Source organism: Diabrotica virgifera, chromosome 2 (genome assembly GCF_917563875.1).
Source record: "Diabrotica virgifera virgifera chromosome 2, PGI_DIABVI_V3a".
Lineage (NCBI taxonomy): Eukaryota > Metazoa > Arthropoda > Insecta > Coleoptera > Chrysomelidae > Diabrotica > Diabrotica virgifera.
In genome coordinates, this window is record NC_065444.1 from 198,492,345 (window position 1) to 198,513,936 (window position 21,592).

General features: G+C 33.8%; 2 protein-coding genes across 2 annotated transcripts in view; one reads left to right on the forward strand and one right to left on the reverse strand.

Moving 5' to 3' along the window:
* LOC114328104 (lanC-like protein 2) overlaps positions 1 to 21,592 on the reverse strand; it is a 114,530-nt gene that overhangs the window by 54,386 nt on the left and 38,552 nt on the right. The gene's annotated exons all lie outside the window — the stretch shown is intronic.
* LOC114328115 (syndetin) overlaps positions 1 to 21,592 on the forward strand; it is a 101,916-nt gene that overhangs the window by 10,545 nt on the left and 69,779 nt on the right. The window contains exons 4-6 of the mRNA XM_050644136.1: positions 2,509 to 2,697; positions 15,591 to 15,809; positions 18,734 to 19,017. Coding sequence (XP_050500093.1) covers positions 2,509 to 2,697; positions 15,591 to 15,809; positions 18,734 to 19,017 — 692 coding nt within the window. The remainder of the gene's footprint in view (positions 1 to 2,508; positions 2,698 to 15,590; positions 15,810 to 18,733; positions 19,018 to 21,592) is intronic.

Below are 21,592 nucleotides of genomic sequence, written 5' to 3' on the forward strand. Positions count from 1 at the left end.
CCAAAACTCGTACTCGAATAGAATCTTAAACTAACATAGGTTAGCGCAGTTGCCACAATTATCTCAATGTATATTCCCCATGTCTAGCTGTATTTATAACACGCATGCCGGTTTATACAATTTTATGCTTGAGTTGCCCGACTCAATGAGTACATAATGTGGTGGTTCTGAGTAATAGTTCAATAATAATAGAAATGCTTCTACTTTTCTTTATTTTATAAAAGTTCTAAATTTTTTACACATGTGTAATTTAAAATTTTTGGACGTACTTATAGGTACACTGTCAAGCATGCAATGAGAATCACCACATAAACTTAAGTTATTATTTAAGTTTTTATTGTTGCTGCTAAGTCATAAAGTAATCGTGTTCAATTTTGAAGGCACTAAATGGGTCCAAAAATGCTGTTTTCCGAAAATTCTGCTATGTCACAGTACCTGAATATTATAACTAACTGCGGTCTGCAAACTTGCGGCATTGAACCCATATTTTTAAAATTCTTCGTAATAAAGGAGATCTATAATCCCATTGTTTTTTGGCATTTTTCGATAATCGCCTTGTATCTCGCTAAAGTGGAGAGCCATTGATGAATTATATAGATGAGTTATTGACGATTTGATTGGGCAACCGTTAAAAAGAAGTCATGACATCTTAACTATTTTTTTCTATCTCCTCTAGATTTCGGTATATCCTGCAAAACATAGGTATATCATGTGGGACACCCAAATCTGACAGCATTTGCATTGTTAGTGCAGGAAACAGAGGTTGAACCTCGCAAAATGGACACAAGTCCGTTTTTTTTTGGTATATCAAGGGGTGCTTATTATGACACTAAGTTTTCTTGAAATACTTCGCCCCGGAACGCCCCTTTTCATCCCTTTAAAGTGGATAAATTGTGGTTTTTGCGAAACGTAGCCCTTCCTGTACGTTTTGCAAAAAATTTCCTTAATAGAAATATGAAGAGGACTATATTTACTACTATTTATTTCCCGACAGCATATGTCTATCATCCACCGTTTAGCGGGGGTGGCGCCTCAAAGTTGACAACTTTTTAAAAAAGATGTTTTAAAAAAAATATATTTTTCCCTAACTGTAATGGGAATCAAGAAGAAACCCTACGGCAATTTATCACAAATAAGTGGCTGATTTTTTGGTATAGGTTTCATTTAAGGGTAATTGCCCATTTCTTAATTACAGGGTGTTACATTAAAAAAAACCCTTTTTATACCATCTAAACCGCTTATGCTAGAGTAAAAAAACTTTCAGCGATTACTTATGTACAAGTATTATTTACAAATTTTTTATAATGTACCCCCATATTTTCCCCGCAACCACCCCAAAAAAGGAGAATTAATAAAGAAAATAATCAAAAATTGTTTTTGGGCCATCACTGTGGCTTTAGCGTGCAAAAAAGTAAAGTATGCATAGAATAAAATGAATAGGTGACGAAAAAAAAAACAAAAACTGGAGCCCGCCAAAGCATTTCTGAGGTTTACGTCGCCACTGTGCCGTAACGGTTGCTTATACGAAAATTATGAGACAAACTTTTTCTCGATTTCAAGAAGAAACCGTGCGACAATTAATCACAAACAAGTGGCTGATTTTTTGGTATGAGTTTCATTTAAGGGCAATTGCCCATTTTTTAATTACAGCGATTACCCATGTACAAATGTTATTTACAAATTTGTATAATGCACCCACATGTTTTCCCCGGATCCACCCAAAAAAAAACGAAAATTAAGAAAATATGCAAACATTGATTTTGGGCCACCACTGTGGCTTTAGGGTACAAAGAAAGTAAAATATACATAGGTCATAATGTGTAGGAGGCAGCTTGTTCTTTTATTTATCATAAGTACATAAAAATGAACAGGTGACGAAAAAAAAATCAAAAACTGGAGCCCGCCAAAGCATTTCTGAGGTTTACGGCGCTACTGTGTCGTAACGATTGCTAAAACGAAAAAAATGCATAGGACCTTTTTTTTTAGAGAAAATAGTGGTCTTTAACTCTGTAGAAGTTTTGTTTCAAAAAAATGCATAGGTAATGAGAAAATCGTAAAAACATGCTCGTCAAGGAATAGGGGTAGTTTCCGCAGTTTATTTTCAGGGATAGGGGTAGTTTCCGCAGGGATGTTGCAATAACCATATATATATTTATGAAAAACCCTATTGATGGAGCATATGCCCATATCGGTCAAAAAACACAAAAAACCCCTCAAAGCTAGTTGTCGTTGTGACTTAACATCGCGAATTTAAAATACACTGCGTTTTATTAATCACAACATCGTATTCTGAAGTCTTTTGCTTGGGTATGCTGGCCGTAACCTCAAGCCCTTTGGTATTAGGTTGTTATCTCTACATCGTCTTAAATACGAGAAACTGGCACACTGCCAAAATTCAATCTGATTTTTAAGACGATGTAGAGATAACAACCAAATATCGTATTCGTTTCATATGTCTACAAAAACCACTGCCTGACTTTGTAATGATTTCTTGTTTTACTTTTATAGCATAGCTTTGAGAAAAGATGCCAGGAAATGATAATGGAAGAAGACTTTGTCAGAGCTATCACTGAATTAAAACGATGTCAGAAAATAGCTACCCAGTATAGACATTTTAGTTGTGTTGCGGCCTTGACTTATAAAATACAGGAAACTTTAGAAAACACTGATTCCCAGTTGGATAGAATTTTAGCTCAGGTAAGTCAAAAATTAATTTATATTTGTGATCAAATTATTTCAATTTGCTATAAAATTCATCATTCTCTTTGCCTTATCCCTATGCGGGGTCGGCTTCCCTAATTGCATTTCTCCACACAATTCTATCTTGGGTCATATCAATGTCAATCCCCTTTACCAACATGTCCTGCCTTATCGTCTCCCCCTAGGTCTTCTTTGGTCTTCCTCTCCTACTCCTTCCAGGAATCTGCACTTCAGCTATTCTTCGTATTGGGTGATTAACGTCTCGACGTTGAACATGACCAAACCATCTTAACCTATGCTCTCTCATTTTGGCATCAATTGGTGCCACACCTAGACTTCCCCTAATATACTCATTTATAATTTTATCCTTCTTTGTCACTCCACTCATCCATCTAAGCATTCTCATTTCCAGAATCGAGTCGCCATTTATTTCACTTATTCCCCGTTAGAGGGCGTTCTAACCTTACTCCGGTATAAATAGTTTTATTGTATACCGAGAACTACGGAAGTTTTGATTTAAATTTGTCTTCTTGCATAGCCTCCTTGACAAAAGGTAGACCTAGAAATAGCGCTATCGGGGGATGGCAGGAGACAGATTTAAATCAAAACTAAACCGTCTATTTTTGTATTTTTACTAATGCCATACTCTGTATAAGAGTACAAAGACTCGTTTCATATAGTTTCTCTGAACCGCATTTTTGGAATATTTCCCAGCGGTGCCTGTTGATATTTTGATATCTAGGTCAACAGAAAACTAGAATCGAGTCGCCATTTATTTCACTTATTCCCCGTTAGAGGGCGTTCTAACCTTACTCCGGTATAAATAGTTTTATTGTATACCGAGAACTACGGAAGTTTTGATTTAAATTTGTCTTCTTGCATAGCCTCCTTGACAAAAGGTAGACCTAGAAATAGCGCTATCGGGGGATGGCAGGAGACAGATTTAAATCAAAACTAAACCGTCTATTTTTGTATTCTCATTTCCGCCACATGCATTCGTTGTTCCTCTTTCTTCTTCACTGCCCAACATTCAGTTCCGTACATCATAGCCGGTCTTATGGCTGTTTTATAGAATTTTCCCTTCAGCTTCAATGGAATTTTTCTGTCACACAACACACCACTCGCTTCTTTCCACTTCATCCATCCATCCCTAATTCTACTGCATGCATCTCCATCTATTTCTCCATTACTCTGTAATACCGATCCCAGGTACTTAAAACTATTTAGTTTTACCCAAATATAAAAGTATAGTTAGACCCAAACCCAGACATCAAAACTGAAAGTTATTCTCCAACACCAAATTGTTCTATATGGTCCACATAATGTTCAGAAGAAAGTCACACCATTTTGAGCGTCGGGTTTGGGGGGGGGGGGGAGAGGGGGGGAGAAATCTGCAAATTCGTAGTTTTTTAGGTTTTTTCGTCAATATTTCTAAAACTAAGCGGTTTAGCGTGAACAACCCTCTACACAAAATTGTTCTACATTAAATTTGAAATAAAAAAGGCCCTATGCATAACCCCTCTAAAATGAACGGTTCCAAAGTTACGGAGGTAGTATAGTATAATTCGCTCTTGCGCGTGCAAACGGAGTTAAGTCTGAAAATATACAAATGGAGATAACTTCATAAATGAACATGTTTTCGATCGAAATTTTATTGGGCAAAAGGATTTATCTCTGTTGTTTACGTTTACGAGCAAAACTTATTAGTGATACTGAAGATAACTCATTTTGAAATGTGTTCAAGAAATGTATGTCAAATAGACTCTATTGACACTATAATGTCGGTCAGTGCCAATGGAGTTAAGTCTATTTGTATTACCATTTGGGTTATAATAAAAGGGTTGCTTACTGTTCAAGTCTTATTTTGAGACAGGAAAAAAAGACAATGAAACTTAATTCATCAAAAACAAGCTATCAGTATCACTTCAAGATCGCTGGTGAGCTCGTTGAAGTTTGTAAACAGTGCTTTCAAAAAACATTTGATTTGTCGAATAAGTTTATAGAAAATGTTATTACAAATACTAGCTTTTTGGCTATAACAAAAGAAGATAAAAGAGGAAGCCATATACCTGCGAATAAAATAAGTTCAGACAGAATTGACATGATAAAGCAAAAGGTCTTATACCTACATACAAAAGTCATTATCAATAGTATTTTGTATTTTGACAACGGCACCCGATTTGGGCGTCGAAACGTTAATAAAAATCATTTTTTAATAATATTGTGGCTTATTTCCCATTATAAATAGTTAAAAAAGTCATTATTGTCGTGAAAAAACTAGAGATAGACGTTTTTACCTTCTTTTTATACATTAACCAGAATGTATGATGAATATAAAGCTTGAATCCAACCTCAAAGTCCCGTAAATAGAAAGATATATGAGACTATTTTTCATACAATGAACATTTCAATAAAAAAATATAGTAAAAGGATACATGTCAAACTTGTGACAAGTTACTACATAACACTATAGTGAATGAAAAGAAAGAAGAACAAAAGGAAAAAATAAGAAGAGAACTAAATCGGCATCAAGAAGAAGTAGAAGCTGCATATGCAGCAAAAAGAAAAGATAAAATAATTTGTCAAGATGACAAGACCCAGAGAGTTTTTGCTTTTGATTTGCAGCAGTGTTTACCCACGCCCAGCCTAAACACTTCAATAGGTTTTTATAAAAGGCAACTATGGACGTACAACCTTACAATTCATGATTGTGGTAATAACAAAACTACTTGTTGTATGTGGTATGAAACCATTTCTGGTCGTGGAGCCAATCAAATAGCTTCTTGTTTGTATAAAGAGTTCTTAGAAATCCCACCAAAAGTAAGAAAAATAACATTGTATTCGGACACTTGTGGAGGGCAGAATAAAAACTCACATCTCATTGCAATGTTTATGGTCTTAATGGTTAATTCTAGTCTCGATACATTAGATCATAAATTTTTAATTCCAGGACACACAAGAATGGAGTGTGATAGCGACCATTTGATAATTGAAAAAAAAAGAAAAAATATAAAAGCCGAATTGAACATCCAAGAGACTGGTATCAACTTGTTCGACTGTGTGGTAAAATATATCCCTTTAAGGTTCAAGAAATGACTAGAAATGATTTTATTGATTTTGCAAGTTTACTAAAGAGTTCATTACAAGTAAGAAAGGTAGATAATGACGGTAACCGCTTTATTTGGAAAGATGTTAAATGGATTAGATATCAAAAAGAATTTGGACTGTTTTCATATAAAAATAGTTACAAAGAGGATGAACCATTTAAAACAATGAATTTTCTTAGAAGAGGTTTCTCATCTCCTCCATTAAATCTACCAAAATGTAAATATCCAAATCCAATTTCTTCAAAAAAAAAAATAATCTAATGGATTTATTACCATACATAGATGACGTATTTCACGATTTCTATAAAAACTTACCTACACAGAGCGATGTTGCAGACTACTGTTCAGAAGAGGAGGAAGATAATGTTATATACTAGATGAAGATTAGTGCAGATAGGATTATGTACGCTAAAGTTTTGTGCATTTGGATATAACTATTTTTTTTTCTCATGTTATAATGATTTTCAAAATTACAGTTTAATATTTTCTTTTAGTTTGTAAAATTAAATAAAGTTTTTAATTCATCTTTAATTAGATTTAAGTTGTTTCATTTAAAATTTTCTTATAAATTCATAAAAATCTTTAAACATTTATATCTCAAAATGGCAATTTTGGACTTATCTCTGTTTGCACGCACAAGGGCGAATTGGTCCAAAACAAGGCCTAACCCAGACATCAAAAGTAAAAGTTTTCCTTCAACACCAAATTGTTCTATATGGTCCACATATTGTTCAGTAAAAAGTGTCCCCCACCATTTTGAGCGTCCGGTTTGGGGGGGAGATGGGGGAGAAGTCGGTAAATTAGTAGTTTTTTTAGGTTTTTCGTCAATATTTCTAAAACTATGCTTTAGCGTAAGGAATGTTCTATAGAAAAATATTCTACATAAAATTTAAAACAAAAAAGGTTCTATACATAATTGTTATAAAATCAACGGTTCCAGAGTTACGGAGGCTGAAAAGTGGAGGTTTTCAATACTTTTTATATTTACCGATTTCTCCCCCCTCTACCCCCCCAAACCCGACGCTCAAAATGGTGTGACTTTTTTCTGAACATTATGTGGACCATATAGAACAATTTGGTGCTGGAGGATAACTTTCACTTTGGATGTCTGGGTTTTTGGTATAGTTATATCATAAATATTGCCCAAAAAAATATAAAAAGTATCGAAAACGTCGACTTTTCACCCTCCGTAACTCTGGAACCGTTGATTTTATAACAATTATGTATAGAACATTTTTTGTTTTAAATTTTACGTAGAACATTTTTCTATATAACATTGTTTACGCTAAAGCATAGTTTTAGAAATATTGACGAAAAACTTAAAAAAACTACTAATTTACCGGCTTCTCTCCCATCTCCCTCCCAAACCGGACGCTCAAAATGGTGTAACTTTTTACTGAACAATATGTGGACCATATAGAACATTTTGGTGTTGGAGGAAAACTTTTACTTTGGATGTTTGGGTTAGGACTTTTTTTGGACCAGTTATACTATACTACCTCCGTAACTTTTGAACCATTCATTTTAGAAAGATTATGCATAGGGCCTTTTTTATTTCAAATTTAATGTAGAACAATTTTGTATAGAGGGTTGTTCATGCTAAACCGCAGAGTTTTAGAAATATTAGCGAAAAACTTAAAAAACTACGAATTTACCGATTTCTCCCCCCCTCTCCCCCCCCAAACCCGACGCTCAAAATGGTGTGACTTTTTTCTGGACATTGTGTGGACCATATAGACCAATTTGGTGTTGAAGGATAACTTTCACTTTGGATGTCTAGGTTATGCCATCTTTTGGATCAACTATACTATACTAATTGCTTTTTACAATCAGTTCACCATCCAAAGATACTATTTTATTTGTAGTAACTCCATCTTTAAATGAACATTCCAAATACTCTGTTTTTGTCCTACTAAGTTTTAAACCTTTTTCCTCCAGAGCTTGCCTCCACTGTTCCAGTTTTTGTTCTAAGTTTCTTTTACTATTTCCTACTAACACGACATCATCAGCATACATTAAGCACCATGGAATGTTACCCTGTAGTTTCGCTGTTATGTGGTCCAAAACTAATGAGAATAAATACGGACTAAGCACAGATCCTTGGTGCAATTCTACTTTCACATGAAATTTATCAGTCTCTCCCACACATGTCTCTAACACTAGTCGTGACTCCCTCATACATATCCCTCACAATCTTTACATATTCACCAGGGAGTCCTTTCTTATTGAGTGCCCACCACAGAATCTCTTGCGGAACTCTATCATATGCTTTCTCAAGGTCAGTGAATACCATATGAGCGTTTCTTTCTTTACTCCTGTATTTTTCCATCAACTGCCTTATAATGAAAATTGCATCTGTTGTTGATCTGCCCTGCATAAAGCCAAATTGATTCTCGGATATTTCGGTCTCTTCACGTATCCGTCTATCAATTACTCTTTCCCATATTTTCATGGTGTGGCTAAGCAGTTTTATAGCCCTGTAGTTTGTACATTGTTGTATATCTCCCTTGTTTTTGTAAACAGGTACCAGTATACTGCTTCTCCATTCGTCTGGCATTTGCCCAACTTCCATAATTCTATTAAATAGACCTGCTAGCCACCTTGTTCCTGTCTCTCCCAATGCTCTCCATACTTCCCCAGGAATATCATCTGGTAATCTGGTCCTACCGCTTTTCCTTTCTTTATTTTTTGAAGCGCTTGAGCTACTTCTTCTTCTTCTTCTTCAGGTGCCGTCCTCGTTCCGAAGTTTGGCTATCATCAAGGCTATGCGTATTTTTGATACCGTAGATCTAAATAATTGGCAGCTGCTGCACTTGTACCAATCTCTTAAATTCTTCAACCATGAATGTTTTCTTCTGCCAATGGATCTTTTACCTATTATTTTTCCCTGAATAATTAATTGTAGTAGCTGGTACTTTTGTCCCCTCATTATATGTCCCAAGTATTGCAGTTTGCGCTTTTTAATAGTGAGCTACTTCCTCGTTTGTTATTTTGGTGACCATTGCTGCTACTGTCTCGGTTGACTCTACAGGCTGTCTGTCAAATAATTCATTTAATAAGCTGTCAAAGTACTTTTTCCATCTCTTTTTGACATCCTTTTCGTGAACTAGTATTTTATTATTTTCATCTCGGATACATTTAATCTGATTAAAATATTTTGCTTTCTTTGCTCTCTGTTTGGCTATTTTATATATCTTCGTTTCGCCTTCCCTGGTATCAAGTTGATCGTATAGGTTTGAATACGCTTCTGCTTTGGCTTTTGCTGCTGCTACTTTCGCTTCCTGTTTCGCCACCATATAGTTTTGAAGATCTGTGTCGGATCTGGTTTCTTGCCACTTTGTATATAATTTTCTCTTCTCTTTTATTTTTCCTTGTACATACTTCGTTTGACCACCACTAAGTCTCTTTATCCTCAAACTTTTTTCCTGACGTTTTCTCAAGTATTTAAATAGCAGTATCTCTAATACTACTGGCCATTTTTCTCCAAATTGTATTAGGGCTTCCTTTCATGTTCCAACATATTTTTTCTACTATTCTTCTCCTGAATAGACCTTCTTTCTCATCTTTTAGCAGCCACCACTTGATTTTTTGTGGTGCTCTCCAATATTTTTGTTTAGTTTCGTTTTTTACTTCGATGTCCAGAACAAGTAGCTTATGTTGTTGGCTTACTGTCTCACTAACTATTACCTTGCAGTAATTGCATTCACGTATGTCATCTCCAGCTTCATTTCTAGTTCCAAAGCCTAATCCCCATGTATTGCTTCATATCCTGCCTTGGCTTGGCCCACATGTGCATTGAAATCACCTCCTATTATAACTTTCTCCTCTGACGGAATATCACTCCGTTCAATTTGCTATAAAAATGATATAAAAATTCCGAAATACCGCTGTTCCGAAAAGTTCTATGGAACTGCATTTAAACCAGTGCCTTAAATTTTTCAGCCACGAAGATCTGCTTCTTCCTATACTCCTGCATCCTCTTATTTTTACCTGTAATATCAGTCGTAGTAGGTATTTTATATCGCTGACCCCTCATTACGTGTCCCAGATATTGTAACTTTCTTATTTTTATGGTGTTGATTATTTCGTATTCTTAGTCCATTTCCCGCAATACTTCCCTGTTCGTTTTCTTCCAGTAAAGGTTTGTTATTAGAATTGTCTTTAGAATTTGGACTAATTTTTCGTGTTGTACTTTGTGAAATGCTTTTTAAAAATCAATGTAACAAACATGCACATCCACATTCATATCCATGTTAGACCTGGATCCCGCGTAAGAAAGAAAAGTTGATTGATAGCAAGCTGAAAATTTGTTAATAGCTTAACGGTGTCTAGTCGGACAAACTTTGATGCACGGGAACACTGGAACAGGGGAAGTTTAAATTGTGGGGCATGATAAACGTGTCGTCCTGACAAGTTTATGATTCTGAAAAATAGCAAGTTGTTTTTAAATTTATTCAATAGCCAATGTTATACAGGGTGTTTCTTTAATAATTGTCCATATAGTAAATGGAGAAACCTTAGCACAAAATACGAAGATTTAACCTAAAACACTTAAATAAAATGTGGTTCCTTACTAAGTTACAGAGTGTTTTATCTAAAAATTTAAAAACTATTTTTGTTCAGCATTTTAAAACTATTCGACGTATCCCTTTCATACTTGGCAGGAAGTAAAGGTAGTGTACAAACTACTAAATTATGTTAAACAAACGTTTCTAGCTATTACCAGAGGCTTACGACGCACGGGGGAAAGTGAATGGTTGACTCTTTCCAAATTCTACGCCACTGGCGGAATTACTATTTTAGTTCAATTTTTGGATTCTCCAATACTTTCTATGAAAATAATATACTCTTCATTCGTAACGATAAAGTCATTAGTTTTCGAGATCTTTGAAGTTAAAAATGAAACGACACGGTTATTTTGATTAATGTATTGTGTCGCTTCATTTTTAATTTTAAATATCTCGAAAACTAATCATTTGATCGTTACGAATTAAGAGTATATTATTTACATAAAAAGTATTGGAAAATCAAAAAATTACACCAAAAAGCAATTTCCTCAGTGGCGTAGAATTTGGGAAGGGTCAACCAGCCACTAGCCCCTGTCGTACGCCTCTGGTAGTAGCTAGAAACGTTTATTTATCTTAATTTAGTAGGGTGTACAGTACCTACACTTTCTGCCAAGTATGATAAGGATACGCCAAATAATTTTAAAGTACTGGGTACAAATAATTTTTAAATTTTAATCATTGAATCATATCATAAATTAATCAAAATAACTGTGCCTTTTCATATTTAACTTCAAATATCTCGAAAACTAATGACTTTATCGTTACCAATGAAGAGTATATTATTTACGTAGAAAGTATTGGAAAATCTAAAAATGGCACTAAAATAGTAATTCCTCCAGTGGCGTAGAATTTGAGAAGGGTCAACCATTCACTATCCCCTGTCGTACGACTCTGGTAGTAGATATAAACGTTTGTTTATCATAATTTAGTAGAGTGTATAGTAGTCGCACTTTCTGTCAAGTATGAAAAGGATACGTTGAATAATTTTAAAATGCTGACCAAAAATAGTTTTTAAATTTTTAGATAAAACACCCTGTAACTCAGTAAGGAACCACATTTTACTTAAGTGTTTTAGGTTAAATCTTCGTATTTTGTGCTAAGGTTTCTCCAGTTACTATATGGACAATTATTAATGAAACACCCTGTATATTATATGAAAAAATGTTTGGCCGACAAAAATGTTGGGCATTTTAACGAGTCCGACACGTAGAACATGTCACATCACAGGAATTATGTTGGTGATAAATAGCAGTCTGATTTTTGCATGAAAGTTTAATGAAAGGTTAAAAAATCAATTGGAAGTTCTGTCCGACAAAATTAATGGGAAGTTTTCTTAGTCCGACATTCTAAAAATGTAAGATATAGATAAAATTGCTGGTGATAAATAGCTTTCCGACAAAAACGAAATTTAATTAAGTAAATTATTCCTGACAAAGAATGACTGTTGTCGGAAAAAAAAATAAGGAGTAGATTTCGTAGTCGGACAATTTAAAAAAATAATTTTTGACATTTCAATAACGGGTGATTATTCTATGTTAAAAGTTTCTACGATCAATTACAATCGATATCTTTCGATTTATCTCAACATCATTTAGGTACCTCACTGTAAGTAATACATTCTAACTAGTAGATTAGGCATAGTATGGACCGCTCTGTGCATATCGAGGTCTAACGCCAATATTATGGATTGAGTGGTTTAGCCATCTTTGTCTGTCACATGCGCGGGATCGCTTGGTTAAAAGAGATAGATAGACCATTGATCGACTTTTTGCTCTATATTCCCTATCTACCCTTAATAATACGTATATGAAGACATTGCCATTTAAGATTATTATAGTCCAAGCTATAGAGACTAAAAACTGTCACTTTTGACAATAATTCATAATAAATTGCAATCGTAACTTCAAATTTAAACTTATCAATTTATTTTGGCAGCAAATTATTTCTAGTCATGTGAATTCATTATCATTCATTTATAGAAATTTGAGAGAAATTACGATATACAATTTTAATAAATAATTTATTTGGGTACCCTTGTTCAATCAAGCCCCTTTTAACTTAAAAAGCATTGTAGCACGAAGAATGATATTCAGTAGTAATTGCACAAGAGCTCTAAAATTATCTAATTTTTCCCGAGTGACACTTTGACAGTTTTAATTTTGACATTTATGTCAAAGTGTCACTCGGGAAAAATTCGATAATAATTTTAGAGATCGAGTGCAATTTGTTGCGATTATTTCATGAATAAAACTGTTCAAAACCAAAATTTTATTGTAATTTATTTATGTAAGTACAAATTAGTACAATTAAACACACAGTTGTTATAAATATTTGACGGTTGAAAGTTATCACTTTTTTTCGTAGCAACGAAGGGCATCTGACGTAATATACTTGACGACGGGATATTATCAAAAATTATCGGGTATAATATCACAAGAGAGTGAGAATAAATTGAAAATAATGCGACAGTTTTTCGAAAATTTGTTGTCTGGCAATAGACACGAGAGCCCGCAGGGCTCGAGTGACTATTGCCCAATGACAACAAATTTGAGTAAAACTGAAGCATTATTTTCTTATTTATTCTTACTGTCGTGTGATATTCGTAAGATTATTTTTTAATACGTATATTATGGATATTTTCTTAAATGTGACAGTTGTCAAAACTAGGAAACTGGTTGCCATTAAACAGAAACAATCTACATAAAAAAATTCTATCGGTAATTTTCTACAGTAGATAATTCTCAGTATAATTTTAATCTGGTTGGACAGAATTAAACACGTGATCAAATATCTTACTATACGATTGGAAGTTAAAATCATTAAAAAATAATCAGTTTAATTTTTATTTCTGTAGCTTTCTATTTGTCAGAATCTCCTATGAATGAAATAATCAATAGAATTTTCACACTTATCTGGCAAATAAACCTCATTGAATTGATGACCAAGTATTTTACGAACTTTGTAAAATGTTCGACAATTACTCAAAAATGTTCCGTTAAATTGTTTCACTTTTTAATTTATTAGCTTAAAATTTAAACTGTTCCCACTCAAAAATAAACACAAAAACACTCCATAGTAAATATAAATTTTAATTTTAAACACACGAGGCAAACAGAAAGACCATATAATTTCAAATACTGAAATACTACTTTGTATAGTATAGAGTACAAAGTGTCAGACAGACAAATGCAGCTTTCTACATATACATACTTCTAAGCATGTGTCATATTTACGTCTATGCTATAAGCACCGAATTTTTACACTCTTCACATTTTTCAACGTCGTTTACAGGTTTAAGATTTGAGTATGGAAAAAAATGTATACGACGTTTTTTGTAGGAAATTTTACAAACTTTCTGATGCGCCTAATTAGAAAACCCCAAAAAATTGCTTTCACATATTCTATGACATTTTTTTATTATCATTTTGAGAATATCCCGAACAATTCCATTGATACTTAGCTCACTGTTTTTGGAGTGTGCATGTATGTATATACAAATGCAAGTATGTGAATATAAATAATAATATACAACTAAAATAGCTTTATCAATATGCGACTAAGTCATTCTGAAAAGATAATTTTTTTATTTATTTCCTTCGATTTTCCCAAACTTTTTGTCCGACATGTAACTTTTTGCGTTACACAATACCTATAATTTGTACATAAAAAATCAAAATTAGCTTGCTATTTATCACCAGCATTTTTGTCTATATCTTACATGTTTAGAACGTCGGACTACGAAAACTTCCTATTAATTTTGTCGGACAGAACTTCCAATTGATTTTTTAACCTTTCATTAAACTCTCATGCAAAAATCAGACTGCTATTTATCACCAACATAATTCCTGTGATGTGACATGTTCTACGTGTCGAACTCGTTAAAATGCCCAACATTTTTGTCGGCCAAACATTTTTTCATATATTATATAACGTTGGCTATTGAATAAACTTAAAAACAACTTGCTATTTTTCATAATCATACACTTGTCAGGACGACACGTTTATCATGCTCCACAATTAAGACTTCCCTTGTTCCAGTGTTCCCATGCATCAAAGTTTGTCCGACTAGACACCGTTAAGCTATTAACAAATTTTCAGCTTGCTATTAATCAACTTTTCTTTCTTACGCGGGATCCAGGACTACAGTCGGAAAAATGAAAGAATACCCATGAATGATCATATCAATCACTTAGTTTGTATTTGCTGTCTTTTTCTATAAATAACAAACGTTTGTTATAGAAAAAGATAGCAAATACAAAATAAGTGATTGATGTGATCGTTCATGGGTATTCTTTCATTTTTCCGACTGTATGTATCTTTGAGCTATCACACTAAAAGCAAATAACGCCTCTCTGTTCCTAGTCCGTTTCTGAACCCAAACTGACTATCATCTATTCCTTCTGCCAGTTTTTTATTTATACAACCGTGTATTACCTTCAAGAGTAATTTGAGAACATGACTTACTAATGATATTGTTCTGTATTCAATGCAGTCTTTAATGTCTGTATTTTTAGGGATAGCACAAAAGGTGGGGAGTTCGATATGTGTCCTGTTTTGTAAACTGTGTGAAACAAGTCTACTATAATGTCTAATGTAATTTTAAACTTTTTACCGGGATTTGGTCTGGGCCTACTTCTTTGCCATTTTTGCTGTTTTTAATGCCATTTTAATTACCTCTTTTAATAACTTTAAAACCATACCATCTACTTATGTTCTGTTCTATTGTATTTGAACAATTCATTGATCTATTCTGTCCATCTCTTTAATTTTTCGTTAATATTGAACACAAGTTCCCCATTTGCATATTTACCATTTTTCCCAATTTTATATTTCTATTGTCGTGAGCTATTTCCTTATTTTTTTATGTGTGTTAAAAGTATTATGTCTTTTCTGGTGTTCTTCTATTCTGCGCATTGTTCTTAATTCTTCTTTCGCCTGCTTAATTTTGTATTTTATTTGTTTGCCCACTTTTTTACACATCTGATTATTTTTGTTTTCGTGTTGTCTTCCATTAAATCTAAAATTTCCTCCGTCACGTCATCCACTGTTTCCTTTTTTGTATCTGGTTGCTGTCAGAATTTCTTTTTAACTTCTTGATTCATGTATAGCGATATTTTTGAAAAAATATGTGTTCCTAAAAATATATTTTAGATTTTTTTAAATTTAAATCTTATTAAGAAAAAGATTTGGTTGAAATAGTTTTTTATTGTTTCAGATTTGTTTTCATTTTGATAAGGAAAGGTACAGAAAACTGCAAGCTGCCTATGATCTCTTAGAAAAATCACAAGTATCAATGATTGACAATTTGCACGTGCATTACATTACAGCCATATATAATTCTTCTTTTAACGTTATCCAGTCATATATTTCATCACCTGATATATTAGATTCTAGTGAAAATAGTGGAAAGAATCCATACACAGTTTTGTGCCAGGTAAGAGATGATAGCTGTACTGTATAACAAGCAGATACGAGGTTTGCCTTTTAGTTTTGCATATAGCTGCTTAGAGGGCGCCACCATTAAAACCTTCGGACACAAATGTAACCTCAATCTTTTGTTGACATAAATCCAGAGTTTCATTGCGATAGAACAATTCGTGTAGATACAGTGAATTTTTGAAATTAGCAAGTCAGTCGAAAAATGGATCTTAGCCGAGAACATGTTGGAGCAATAAGTTGTTACAATTTTCGAAGAGGATTATCCTAACAGCAATGTTTCGCTGAAATGGTTTCTTAGTTTGGGCTTAAAGCATCTCACCAGTCAACCATTTCCTGCTGGTACAGCGAATTTCAGTGTGGTCGCTCCAGTCTCAGCAATGAATTCAGTCCAGGTACACCCAAAACAGTAGTCACAAAGCAAAACGTTGATGCGGTTCGTCAGTTAATTAAGGATGACCGCCGTGTAACATACCGGGAGATAAAGGCATTTTTGGACATTTCAAAGACCTCGATTCAAAAGATCCTACATGAAGAACTGGCTGTTACGAAGTTGGTTTCACAGAAGAGCAAAAAGCGGTTCAATCAAATTCAATCAATTGGTGTCAAAAACATTGGAACGGTACAAAAAAGGAAGCTCTAAAACGTTTGTAGTATTAGACAGAGAGGCAGCGCTGAAAAATCTCTTTGAATTGACTAAAGCTAAAGTCGGTCAAGTGAAACGTAGAACAGGGGTTACTGAGAGGGTATCAAAGTTGCTTTCCTACGAAGGTAATTAAATCCATTTACTAAGGCTGAAAATCAGTACACACATTCTAAATTGAATATAAATAAAAGTTATTATAGTCGGTCAGCTGTATGACGGGACAGAGCCGGTCGGTCGGCCCCAATGAATGTACAGGGTTGTTCACTATATTTTGACCCCCACTGTAAACTGCTTTATTTACAAAATTAGAAAAAAATGTAAAATACAAAAGTTATTCGATTTTTAAATTATGATTTTTTGACATAATATCGTACTAGTGACGTCATCCATCTGGGCGTGATGACGTAATCGACTATTTTTTTAAATGATAATAGGGGTCGTGTACTAGCTCATTTGAAAGGTTATTCAATTCTCTATACAGTACTATAAACATTAAGATCATTATTTATACAGGGTGTCCAAAGAAATTGAATTATTAATTAAACAATTAATTTAATTAAAAAAAAAGAATGTGTGTGTACTTTGTACGCACGTAAGAGGTTATACTTCTATTATATGATTTCAACGAAATAAATATACTTTAAACAGTTTATTTTAATTTTATTTAAATATTAAACTACTTTTAATGCTTACCACTTTCCAAAAATAAAAAAAAGGATAGGAATGGTCCGGATTTGAACCCAAGACCTCTCGATCTCTCCGAATGCTATACCAATAACACTACGAGGTCTCTGTTTTTGTAGTCTCGGACATAATGACAATTCACATAATGACAAACAGACGAAGTGAAGTATAATAAATATAAATGTTTTAATAATACTTATCTTACTCCCGAGGAAGACTAATCCAAAGACACAAAAATTATAATAAATATATTTACTAAAAACACTAATATATTCTTTTCACACCTTTTTTGCACTGTTATAATTATACATAACTTGATTTAGCAACTAACGCCATACTGTCTGTGTGCGCATGCGCGCAGAACAATGAAAATTCACCCCCAATCGCGCCTAGAGAAGTATAACTTCAAAAAAATTTTTGGACACCCTGTATAATTAATCATGTTAATTTATATTACTGAATAGGGAATTGAATAACCTTTCAAATGAGCTAGCACTCAACCCCTATTTCCACTTAAAAAAATAGTCGATTACGTCATCACGCTCAAATGGATGACGTCACTAGTACGATATATATTATGTCAAAAAATCATAATTTAAAAATCGAATAACTTTTGTATTTTACATTTTTTTCTAATTCTGTAAATAAAGCAGTTTACTAGCGGGTAAAAATATAGTGAATAACCCTGTACATTCACTGGGGCCGACCGACCGGCTCTGCCCCGTCATATAGCTGAACGACTATAATAACTTTTATTTATATTTAATTTAGAATGTGTGTACTGATTTTCAGCCTTAATAAATGGATTTAATTACCTTCGTAGGAAAGCAACTTTGATACCCTCTCTATAACCCCTGTTCTACGTTTCGCTTGACCGACCGACTCTACACAATCACAGTAGTCAACTGTGAAAAATCTAGCTTTAGTAAATTCAAAGAGATTTTTCAGCGCTGCCTCTTGGACTATATTGTTAGTGGCGATGAATCCTGGATTTACTCCTATGAACCGGAAAACAAATGACAATCCGCTGTGTGGGTGTTTGACGATGAGGAAAAACCAACAAAGAAAATGGTCGCAACTTTTGTGTCAAAATCTGCTCATGTGCCAACAATTGCTGTAGAAGATCGAAGAACGGTTACTTCTGATTGGTATATAACCGTTTGTTTACCAGAAGCTATCGCGAAACTTCGACAAAGCAACACACAACGGCGAATCATCCTACATCAGGACAATGCAAGTGCTCACACTGCCCAAAAGGCAATAGAGTTTTTGGAGCTTCAAAACATCGAATTGTTCAACCATAATGAATAAAGCACATAACCATAAACAAACTGTAATAGCCCCAATCTAAGTACCAACGACTTCTTCACGTTCCCAAAGATCAAGAAGCCATGCCTTAAAAATAGCGATTTTGCAGGTGTGAACTGAAGACTGGAAAACTGTTTTACCAATTGGGTTGAGCATATACAAAAGTGTATCGATTTTGGTGGGACATATTTTGAAAAGCAATAAATTAAATAAATCTTTATCTATCTGCAATTTTACTGGTGTATGAATTGTTTTATTCAAACTTTAATCATTTTTCTTTTTAGGCTATTAATCAAGACGTTTTTATTCCATGCCTGATTCAATTGTGTAAAGTTCTTTTCAAAATAGTTTTAAGTTACCACAAGTTGGTTAAGTGGCACAATTCTGACCATGACCTCGAATATGCGGAATGTGAAAACGATATTATAGCAAGCAAACAAAAATTAAACCACAATGTTACAAAAATTTGGGATGATGTACAGAGGAAAGTGTCTGGTCTCTTGTTGAATGGAGATTTGGCGAGGTATAAGTTTGACCAGTTCGTGCAAGTACTCAGAGTTGTACACAGGTATGGTTGGTTTGCATTAAAATATAACCGATTCAAAGTTTCTCACGAGTTTTTTATAAACTGCAATTATCTTATATGATTTATTTTAGTATATATTTTATTTACTGTACTGATCGCTTCCAATGAAAAATAGTTCCAAAGGCTTATAAATAGGGTAACCGAACATGTGTTCTAGGCTAAAACTTAATATACTGCGAGTTATAAGAGATATAGAAAATTATGTTCATTTTCATAGTTGATTCTTTCGTGAACAGATTAACGCATTTTCGTTTTCAGCACCATCAAAAACATAAAGTAAGACCAAAATTAGCCATTTACCACACCGTGGTCAGTATCTCGAGAAATAAGCGTTTTTTTTTTAGTGGGAGTGCCACTCGTTTATAAAGTCACATAACTTTTTTCCTATTGCATTATTTGACTTGAAATTTTTCAGAAAACTTCTTCATTGCGTATGTTTTAATGCTGTGTTGATTAAAGTTATAAACTAAAAAGTTTGTCACCCAACTTTTGTAAGAAAGCATGAAACTAACGAAATCTGACGACAATATGTTTAAAAATTAACAACTTCTCTTTTAATTTGTTTAAACATCTCTGACAAATCTCATTGTTATCTAAATTATTCAAAGATGACACAGCAAACTTTTCAAAAGAAAATATTTACAGCGATCAAAGATACAGCGAGGTAAATTTGAAAAATCATCAAAATTGATTTTTCGCATGTTTGCATAAAATTTGATTTTTGAACATGTTCCACCAATTCTAGATAAAAATAAACTTCATATTTGGATTCAGCGACCTCGATAATATAAAGAATGACCAAAATTTGCCATTTACTAATTATGGTCGCTTTTTCGATTTCTAAGCCTCAAATTAGGGTTGTGTCACTCGCCTATTTCAGTGCGTGACAGTTTTGCGATTTCTTTCTAACACATTAAGTTGGAAGTGACAGAAAAAAAGGTATGTCCATGAATATACCCAATTATAACATTTATTCTAGTTGTTGATAGATGGCGCTATAATAAAAAAATGATTTCCGTATTATCTATACGACTATAATCTGTACAATAATTTATACGATTATACATATCAAAGAACATACCAAAGAACATTTATAATTGCAATAAACACGATTGATTTGCTTTTATGCCAAATTGCAAAAAAAGGGCAATAACCTTTTCATATTTGGCTGATTACGATTCTGACAACTGTCAGATTTAACTAAAATCTCATGCAATTATTCCCTACATTCTTAAAATTATATATGACGTCAAAAGTAATGACACAGTGAAATACTGAGAAGAAATTTATATTTTATTCGTATAGATAGCGCCATCTATCAACAACTACAACAAATGTTATAAATGTCTATATTCACGTACGTACCTTTTTTCTGTCACTTGTGACGTAATGAAAAAAGCCTCTGAGAAGCACCATATCATCTATTTGGGCGCTAATATTAACATTAACTGGAATATAAACAAAGATATAAGACAACGCATCTAAAAAGCCGGAGCCGCGTTCTGTAATCTAAACAAAATTCTCATTAGAGATATTACATTATACCTTAAAATCAGATTAATAAGTTGCTACATATTCTCCACATTGCTGGAGAGCTGGACCCTTACAGAGACACTAATGAAAAAATTGGAGGCCTTTAAGGTGTAGAGTTACCGACCAATATTGCGGATAAGTTGGGTTGATTGAATAAGAAATAAAAATAGTTTTACTCCGAATGATAAAGAGCACAGAAATAACAAAAACAATAAGAATTCGAAAGTTACAATATTTCGGCCATGTAATGAGACATCCAGAGAAGTATAACCTTCTACACATCATAATACAGGGCAAGATCGTTGGAAGAAGGGGTCCTGACCGCAGAGGAACATCCTGGCTCCGAAATCTAAGAGACTGGTATCAAGAGATATGCGCTAATCTGTTTTGAGTTGCTATAGACAAAGTTATTATTACCAATATGATCGCCAGCGTTCCATAATCAGACAGGGACTGTCCAATCAGTAGGCCAATGGACTACTGATTGTCCATTGGACTACTGATTCTCCAATAGTAATCCATTGGACTACTGTTGGAGTCCAATGGACTACTGAAAGAAGAAGATATAATTATATATATATATATCGGGTGTTCTACAGCATTCGCCGTTTCCCGCATCCTATTCGCCATGCTTTTCGGTCACGAATATCTTCCTCGTTGAGTTGTCTACTGTTCATTGCTTTCTCTACATCTTGTATCCATGTTCTCTTCGGTCTGCCTCTTTTTCTTCTCTCGGGTGGTACATACTGGATCATTTTCCTGGGCCATCTTGTTGGTCCCATTCTCTGGACATGCCCGTACCATATTAATCTTTTTTGTTCTATTCTGTCTATAATATCCTTTTCTACTTCCATTCTTTCTTTTATTTCTTCGTTTGGGATATGCTGCAGTTTAGATATTCTGCAGCTTCTTCTAAGCGCGTCCATTTCTAAAGCTTGAAGTCTTTTATTTTGTCGGTCTTTTACTTCCCACACTTCCGAGTTGTACAGGACAATTCCTTCCACGATAGTTTGGTAGATTTTTT